The sequence below is a fragment of the Alligator sinensis genome, unplaced genomic scaffold (assembly GCF_000455745.1).
Source record: "Alligator sinensis unplaced genomic scaffold, ASM45574v1 scaffold954_1, whole genome shotgun sequence".
NCBI classification, from domain to species: Eukaryota; Metazoa; Chordata; order Crocodylia; family Alligatoridae; genus Alligator; species Alligator sinensis.
The window spans coordinates 685,060-694,726 of NW_005842228.1; the positions used below are offsets into that span (position 1 = coordinate 685,060).

A 9,667-nucleotide genomic window follows, 5' to 3' on the forward strand; every position below is an offset into this window, starting at 1 on the left:
GGGGGAAAGAAGCATGCACGCTTGCACACATGCACTCAGCCCCCCCAAAAAATGTTTTTTCTCTCTGCCCCTGGCCACCCTCTGGTTGGTGATCAGCTGCTGGTGCCCCCTCAGTATTAGGAGGCACCATTTGTTCATGCATCCTGTCCTATTGCGCAGGGCTCTGGCGCCAGCTCCAGCTCCAAGCTGCCTTCCACCAGAAAGTGGATAGGAGCTGAAGCCAGAGCCCCATGGAGCCACTGGGAGGGCTGTGGTACAGCGTGGCAGGGGCAGGATTGGGAGGAGGAGCTGCTGCTGGAGGGGGGTGGGGAGGGAAAGCAGAGCAGCACCTGGCTGGCCACAGTGGCACCAGGAACAGCCTGCTAGAAGCTGCTGCTCCTTCGCCTGCCACACTGTGCCACACCATGCCATTCTGGACAGGTGGGCGAGCAGTTTCAGCCAGGCAGCTCCTGCCCCAGTGCGCAGGACTCCTGCTTCTGTTCCCAGCTGCCTTCCTGTGAACTGGAGCCCTGCAAGCTGGGGCAGGAGCCGGCCGCCTGCCAGGCATGGCACAGCACAGTGCGACAGTGGTAAGATCAGGAGCAGGAGCTGCCACCGGAGGCAGGTAGAGCATAACAGCACCACCCGGCAAGGGTGCCGGCACCGGAGGGAGCATGGTGTGGGCTGCCCTGACGTGAATGGGTGAGGCTTGGCCCCATGCAGAGCACTGCGGGGCAGCATGGACTGTCCCATCCGCACAAGTTCTGCTGCATGTACCTCCTGCCCCAGCTCACCCACAGCAGGCTCACGGGACCTAGCACCTAGGCATCCCCCTCTCCACACGCATACAATACACACGCCCCCACATCTCCACTCACACATACCCCACACACCCCCAGAGGGCAGGGGCATGCAGGAACTGGGCCCAGGCCTTGGCTTAGAGCTGTCACCGCCCCGCAAGCCTACCCCATGATCCCAACCTCGCCCACCCCTCCCACTCCTGAACACTACTCTCCACCCACCCACAACCTCGCAGGGAGTTTTGGCGAGTTGTTGGGAGTGGGGGAAGAGGGTGCTTACCTAGTCCACAACAGCTCAACAAAACTCCCCATGTGTCCCTCAGGCCCAAATAATTGCTCACTGCTGCTTTATTCCATCTCCAAAATACACTTTCATAATCTCTGCCTGACTGCAGAACTCCTACAGCAAGGGAATCCTCAAGCTGCTGTCTTAACAGGGGCTTAAGGATCTGGTCTCATTGAAGTTATTTTTAAAAAATATTAAAGAGATATCTAATCCAGATTTCCAGGCATTACTCAAGCTTAGAAGAAAAGTGGAGGCTTTAGGCAATGGAAACTGGGCATACATGAATTGCTGGATTCAACTTTCCAGAATGTTAACATAAGACATGCAATCCTTCTTGTACCTCCTTGAAAATCAAATGCTTTACTAAAGGCTTTAGCTGCTGAAAAAAATCACTTAAATGTAAAGTATAACAGGTACCTTTAAAGCATCTGGCTCAGCAAAGTAGACTTGCTCTCCCCATTTGATACCAGTCCAAAGGTCATAGATCTGAGCAGCAATGTGGCTGAGTGGAAGGTAACTGACTATAGTCTCCTGCTGGATTTCTGCTGGTTGCATGTCCCCTGCTCTACTGCAGTGTGTGGCTGTCCAAGTTATCTGTGTATAAATTAATACACCATTAAAAATAATTCTCATTTTCTTTTAATATAACTATATTCTATTAGTAATCTATGGATCCTTCTGAATGAGCTACTGGTATTGTTAAAAGTATCCCTGCCTTTAACATATAGGATTATTACTCATCTGAAAAGCCCATTCAGAGCCAAAAAAATGGCAAGACAAATTGTTGTAGAAGGACAAGAAGTTGCAGATATGTAAGGTAATGTAATGTAATACTGGCAATCTTTTCTTTACTTTCTGGACTGTGAATACTAAAACCCTTCCCCCCCAACATTCATATATACATTTGTTAACAAAGTAACAATGTGAAAATTAATCTCAGCAGAGGGATCACAGCCTGAATGGTCAAGGAGATTGAAGTACTCCTTCACATTTAAAAATAGCCCCACCTGGGTTACAGTGGGAGAGCCATACAGGAAAGCTTGTATCATCCTCTTGGAGCTGTCCTGATATGTATAAAAAGGACTCCAGTCAAACTGTCATTTTCCCCATTGCACTGATAAGTTTTGAAAAAAGTTTTTGAAAAAAACCCTCAGTATATTTAAGGAATCATGAGCTCACATGGTAGAGTCAGTTAGCAAAGCCAGCACCGTTTATCATCAGGAATATTGTGCTTGTTACGCTAGGATATGCATTGATGGTGATACTACTGAATGCTAATCCTGAGAACCACAGACTCAAACTTGTTCCTTGCAGAAGATTTGCCAAAGTCATTCATGAGGAGAGGACTTAATCCTGTATCATTGCAGGCAGAGTTTCAGACATCAGTAAAACTAAAGAATATATAAAGCACATCTGATATCATGCCCAAGAGCAATTCATCTTTAATTTTTGTGGGATTTTGAAATGGTGCTTTACTCAGGTTAAAGCTCCTTATGCCCCTTTCTTCTCATTCCTTTTCTAGATAGTTCTCTGCTTGTCTCAAAAGATTCCCTCCTGGGATGTTAATCATTTGAATTGCACTACTGTATGATGATCCAAGAGAGAAGATAAAGGGAATACACAAAATAAAGCAATGTGGCATACATCATGCCTCCTATCTCTGTTCATTTTCTTTATAATAAACACTAAAGGGATAATAAGCACAAGAGAATATGTTAGTGTAGGGTAAAGTGGGTTTGCAGGAGAGATATGAAAGAAGCAGTCTGACACATAAAGTCAGGGAGGCCATTCATTCTGTAGAAGGCTGTACTGGAGAAGTGCTTGTGAGAGAAAAGAACAAAAGCGGTATAACAGAGGTCTTCTGCAGCTGCATTGTCTGCTTAGGGTTACAAAATCCCTCAGCATGGGGGTAGGGGCATAAAGGCCTGACCCAGCACTGGGTCTGCATATGGACAGAAGGAAAAACTTGTGACTAAAGAAGGCAGCAACACAGTTGCAGGCAATGGATGTTTTCCACTGTACTGGACAGCATAAAAATAGCCTGTTTGGGAGCTGCAGCCAGGAATAGTTTGGCAGCAAAATTGGAAACACCATTGGACCCTTTTGAGATAGAAGAACATATGATTTGCCAGACTTAATCAGTCCTATTTTATCTCAAGTCCAGTGCATCCTGCATCCAGACATTTTTCTTCCTCCTCCTCCCTTTTGAGTACATTTTCTCAGACCTTCTTCCACTGCACAGTTATGCAACAGCCAACAACAATCTTGCCATTTGTGAGCAGCCTTTTGTGAAAAATCCGTTTTCCATCTAGGACTCTTTGCAGCAGCACAGAGAGGGCTTTTGTTAAGAACAGGACTATAAAATACATGAAACTTTGCTATTCTTTACTTAAACAGAAGAATCTAGAAATAATGTAATTTACAAATGTAATAATGCTACACATAGTAGGGGTGTGCGAAGCGAGCAGTATTCGATTCGGATTCAGTTCAATTTGGGGGACAGTGATTTGATTAGCTGATTCAGATCACTGTCCCAATTCAATTTGACCGAATTGGGATCTGAAGATTTGATTCTGATTTGGAGAATCAGCAATTCGGCCATAGACACAGCATTATATGTTTTTTCTACATACCTCGAGGTCCCAGGCATGGCTCGTGAATGCTGAGATGGTGGGGCGGATGGAGCATCCCACAGGAGCACAGGAGGGTCCCTGCATGCTCAGCAGCAGACCCCCCTGTGCCCCCAGCTCAGTGATCGGCCGCAGGGGGACCCCGGGTGCCCCCCCAGACCCAGGAAACACCAGTTGCTGAGCCAGGGGGCAAGGGGGGGTCCTCGCACACTCCACGGCAAACCTAGAAGTGGACTGGAAGTACTTCTGGTCCACTTCCAGGTCTATCGCTGAGCACGCAGGGGGGACCCCAATGCTCCTGTGGGACGCTCCATCTGCCCCACCATCTCAGCATTCACAAAATGCGCCTGGTACCTTGAGGTATGTAGAAAAAACATATAAAGCTATGTCTACGGCTGAATCATCGAATCTCCCCAAACTGAATCGGAGGCTTCCGATTCAATTTGGAGAGATTAATGGGTCTCCTGATTCAATTTGGTTTTGGAGATTCGGTCGCCGAATTGGGCCGGATCTCTGCCGAACTGAATCAGTGACCAAAGCTTCTCACACCCCTAACACATAGGTCATGTTTAATATATTCTTGCTGAAGCGTCTAATGTCAGACTCCTACGACTAGCTGACACGCATGATTTTTGAAGATGATACGTGCAATGTTAGTTTGAATTACGTTTAATTATCTCTTGCTTTTCACTGCTTGCATGTTTTCAGAAATATAGTTTGAAAAAAGTTTCTTTTACTACTGCGTGAGTCTTCACCATGACCACATTTCAGCTATTACAAAGAGACAGAAATAAATACCATCACACTTTAAGATTTTTTATATTCAAAGTATGTCTAGACTACCTACATTATCATGACTCAGCATGGCCCCTTTTGGCTTCCCGGTTGTTCCAGAAGTGTATATTAAACCACAACACTGATTAGGTTTTTGGGAGTTGATAATGTAATCCAGTGTATCGTCTGTTATCTCATTTCCCAGCTCCATAAATTCTTCCATCTGGAAAGTAAAATTAAAAGAAAAAATTATATATCAGGTCAATATGATTTTTCCCTGCGCAAATAGCTCTGGGGCTGAGCCCAGTGTAGGACTATAGATTGGATGTGCATGTCACACAGACCCTTCTTCATTAGTTACCCCAAAAGTTTTGAGCCTGATCCCTTAATATGCAATTATTAGAAGTGTGTGCAAAGGCATGGAAGTTTTATTATATCTTTTGATGAATGGGAACATTATTCTTTGTTCTAGCCTGATAACACAGGTCTCTTGTATTGGAGATTGTATCAAAGTTTTCAAGTTAAAACATCAAGAAATTTGGCCACTTTCAAATATGCTGTTTTGTCCACCCCATATGAAAAGCACTTTTAAATGCTTGAGTTAAAAGGTTCTACATAAAGTAGCACTGTCATTGTTGTCATAGTTGTAGTATTTAATTATGTGACTACTGACTTAACTCCACTTCACTACTCAAAGCACAAAAACAGCTGTAAGTTTCTGGTTGCAGTCTTTCTGCTCAGGGCCACCATGGCCTGAAAGTTAAATCACAAGGAGTCCTGCTCTATCTTATGTTGCTAGACTTCAGTGCACTGCAAGCTAGCTCTAATAGAATGGAGAATCTAAGACAGTATATTTTATTTGTTGCTGTCAGGTACACTGAGGTAGACTGAATTTAGGAGGCTGTTGAATGTACCATGTACACATTAAAATCCCATTGGTTTCATTTTTAATAGAGGCCTGGGGTGCATTATCACAGCACAGGAAGGAAGACCAGCAGCCAAGTGATTAACTTCTCAGTGCAAGTAGAGGCCTCAGATGGTTTATAAAACAATTATACAAGGAGCAATGACCAAGGACAGCAGCCCAAAGCTATTCCTGGCAAGAAGTTTGCCTGTGGAGAAAGGCATATGTTGGGGCCTCTACTATGCTTATACTCAGTAAATGGGCTTGGCTGGAAGGGGCTGAGAGAAGAAAGGAAGATTTTATGCAATTGAGAGGACTGATTCCTCATCTCAAGGTACACTTTGTATTAAAATGCATTATGGTTGAAATAGCTTCTGTGGCAGACAAGCTCCCTCTCTGAATCTCCAGTCTACAAGTCTTGCCCCTGGCCTTCCTCTAAAACACCAACCCTAGGGAGCCCTACAGAACACAGCTCCAGAATGTGGAATGGATATGGACACCCTTAATGGAGGGAGGGAAGGAGCCGGGCAGGGGGAGATCAACCCCTCCTGCAGCGAGGGAGGGATTGAGGCTGGGCCTGGGACAAGCTGCTCAGTTTTGGGGGGCGGGGGGGCAGGCACAGGACATGGGCAGGAGGGTGGGGATGCGCAGGTGCAGGTGCAGCAGTGCTGGGAGTGGGAGCTATGCCCTGCTGCCACTTGCCCAGCTGGGACAGGAGGGTGTGGGATGCAGGCATGGCAGCACTGGGAGCAGGGGCTATGCCCTGCTGCTGCTTGCTCCCTTTTGCCTGGAGTGAGCCATGCTTGCATTGCACCGCCCACCCCACTGAACAAGCGGCAGCAGGGCATAGCCCCCACTACCAGCACTGCTGTGCCTGCATCCCGTACCCCTCTGCCCCACTTCCCAAGTCCCGCACTCCCCGCCCCCAGCTGGGCAGCTTGTCTCAACGCAAGCCCCAATCCCTACCTTGCTGTGGGGGCGTTGATCTGCACCCCCCCATGCCCCTTCCTTCCCCCCTTCGCCCAGCACAATGGACTTACCACCTGGAGGCAGCTGTGTCCAGCGTAGTGAGGACTGCTATCTGTTTAGTCTATGGCCGAATCTCCAAAGCGGCACCAAATCTTCGGATCTGATTCAGCCAAATCAAATCGGGATAGTAATTCGAATCTCTGAATCGAATCACTGTCCCTCTGAATTGGCCGAATCCAAATCCAAAGCGAATACTTAATGCTTCGCACAGGCCTAAAACACATATCTACTGATTTGTGGATTTGCTTGTTGGAAACAAATGTCATCCAGAGAAGTCAGAGTCTCTCCTAGTTACAGCAGCAGATAATCGTTGTACAATTATGCCAGTTGTCGGTCTACCTGCCACACAGACACCTCTTCCTATCTCTGTCCAATGTTGTGTGTGACTGGATTTATCTCAAAACTAATAAACATCCATCTCTGCCTTTGGTGATTTGATCTCCAAATTTCCTGTATGGAAAACAAACAGTAGCAACTACCATATGTTCTTATCACAACTGGCGTAACAACTACACCCTTTCATGGAGTGTAGTTGGTCACGTATCTGTTCCTGGATCAGTGATGTTTGCAGATATATTTTCTAATTGTGGAGCATAACGTGTCAACTTAATGCCATTTCTTCTGTAAAATTCTTAGGTATCCAGGTTGTAGCCTGTGATGGGGGCTAGGCCCTGATGCAAAACTTACCTCAAAGTGAAGAGTTCCTGAGCTGGCGGGATGCGGAGATAAACCGGAAGTCCGGTGGGAACAAAACGGTGGCGGGAAAAAATCCCGCAGCAACGAAAGAGGAGGAAAAAAAAAGGAAAAAGCACAACAGGTCCAGGAAGAGCCAAGGCCAGCTCCCACCCCAGCATGGATCTGTTTCATGGCAGTGTTCTGGTGTTGATTTGTCATCCAGTCCCTTACGGCATAGTTAAAAGCTCCGCTGGGAGCCTGATCATTTGAATTGCACTACTGTATGATGATCCAAGGGGGAAGATAAAGGGAATATATAAAATAAAGCAATCTGGCACACACCATGCCTCCTATCTCTGTTCATTTTCTTTATAATAAACACTAAAGGGATAATAAGGACAAGAGGAGGAGACCAGAAGTGAGGCTTCCGGTGGGGCCAGGAAAGCCCCGGGGAGGAGGAAGCTCCAGAGAGGAGCAGCAGTGGCTGCCCCAGGAGGGGGCACACAAAGAACAGAAAAGCCCACAAGACCTAAAGGACTTACATAAAGAAGAGGTGTGGGTACTGGACACCTCTGGACAGGACTGCAAAGGGAACAGAGAGCCGAGAGTCCGGACCAAGATAAACATAACAGAGGAGCAAGGACATCACTTGTAATAAGGTAAACCTAGTGGTAGCCAAGACTACTAGCAAGTCTTTGCTATGACAGGGAACCCAGACCAAAGTGAGGTCCGTACCCTATTTTTTCCTTTAAAGCCAAAAAAACCAACCAAGACCAGACAAAACATTGCTGGAGCTCACCTTAGAGTGAACAAAAGATAAGACCTTAAGGTTGGTGTAAGGCAGAATGTAGGGGAGGCGGAGCCCCGCATCAGGAAACCAAACTATCCTGGTTATGGAAGCCTCAGGGAAGGTGAGACATAATATCTTACTCCCAATAATAAATGATTTTTCCATCAAAGACGTGGCAGATGAGAACCAACCTGAAGGCCTTTCGAGACGTATACTCCAGCACCGAACCATCCAGATTCCAACAAAATGGCAAAACCTGAGAGGTCCCTAAGAACTAGGCCCACAAACAAATGCCACGGGAACTTACAAATTGGTGCATTGGCCAGGAAAAACCAGGAGGAAGCAACCGTGGAGGCCAATATACAAATGGAGGTGAACCTAACACCCCAGGTCGAGTTGCTGGGTCAAACGTTACACACTGTCACAAAAGTATTGGAAGTCCAGCAAAAACAAGCTTTACAACAGGAGGAATGGATGCAGTGGAATTGGACCACCTTCTGTATGCACAAAATGACAAGGGAAGATGATGTGAAGGCATATACGGAATCGTTTGAGCAGACAGCGCTACAAATGGGGCTCGACCAGCTACAATGGGCGAGTCAGCTAGAATACCTAGTTACAGGGAAAGCTCAAGTGGCATATCAGGTGATCCCCAGGGAAGAGGCCTATGAATACAAAAGACTCAAAGCAGCTATATTACATCACTTGGAAACCACAGCCGAGCATTACCGGAGGTTGTTCAGAGCCTGAAAAGGGAAGGACGATCGAAAGCCTCGGACCCTGATGCATCTCCTAAAGGATCTATTGAATAAGTGGGTTCAACCTGAAAAGGTAGACAGGGCTGCTCTTGCGAACCAGATTTTATTAGAACTGTTCATGTGAGATCTCAAAGATGAGACACAATTATGGGTGTGCTGCCATCTCCCAAAGGCAGCCAAAGAGGTGTTGAGGATTGCTGAGGCATTTGCAGCATCTGAACTGGATCACGTCAAGGAAAGGGGATACAAAGGTACGGGAGGCCAAGTTAAAAGAGATGAAGAGACGTGGTGTGGACCAACCAGATACCCAAGACATGGGGTGATATGCTACCAATGTGGAAGGTCCAGACACATCTCCCAGGAATGTTCCCTGGGCCCACAAGAGAGATGGAAGCCTGCGGGGGACAGCCCAGGGTTAAAGGATTGGTTAGAAGCAAATGAAGGTGTGGAGGAAATGGATTGCAATTTCAGAAGAAGAGAGGAGATAGCAGTTTGGGACAGCCCTGTAGTAACAGCATGGGTAGCGGGTAAAGCTGTCCAAGCCACCCTAGATATGGGTTGCGCCCAGACCCTTGTAACGGCAGGATTTACGGCTGTGCGAAGCTTCAGTCTCTGATTCAATTTGGTGGAAATTTGGCCTGATTTGGTGGCCGAATCTCCAAATCCAAATTGAATCAAGGGACCCTTTAATTTCTCCAAATCAAATCGGAACCCTCCTAATCGATTCAGAGAGATTCAAAAAGATTCGAAGATTCGGACATAGAGACAGCTTTAAATGTTTTTTCTACATACCTCTAGGTAGCAGGGGCTCATGAATCCTGCAATGCTGGGGCGCTTGGAAGCACAGGGGACTCCCCAGCATGCTTGGGAGCAGGCCTGGAAGTGGATCAGAAGCACTTCTGGTCCACTTCCAGGTCCACCGGGGAGTGCACTGGGGGCTGCCCTGCACCCGCCTAGCTTGGCCACTGGTGCCTCCTGGGTCGGGGGGACACCTGGGGTCCCCCTGTAGCCAATCACTGAGCTGGGAGGGACGCCCCCACGC

At 47.1% G+C, this 9,667-nt stretch overlaps 1 protein-coding gene across 6 annotated transcripts in view; it reads right to left on the bottom strand.

Moving 5' to 3' along the window:
• ACSBG1 (acyl-CoA synthetase bubblegum family member 1) overlaps positions 1-9,667 on the bottom strand; it is a 115,249-nt gene that overhangs the window by 20,738 nt on the left and 84,844 nt on the right. For all 6 annotated transcript variants that reach the window (XM_025208388.1, XM_025208391.1, XM_025208389.1 and 3 more), the window contains 2 exons: positions 4,543-4,692; positions 1,483-1,659 (listed from right to left, as the gene is read on the bottom strand). In XM_025208388.1, the coding sequence (XP_025064173.1) occupies positions 1,483-1,659; positions 4,543-4,692 (327 nt within the window). The remainder of the gene's footprint in view (positions 1-1,482; positions 1,660-4,542; positions 4,693-9,667) is intronic.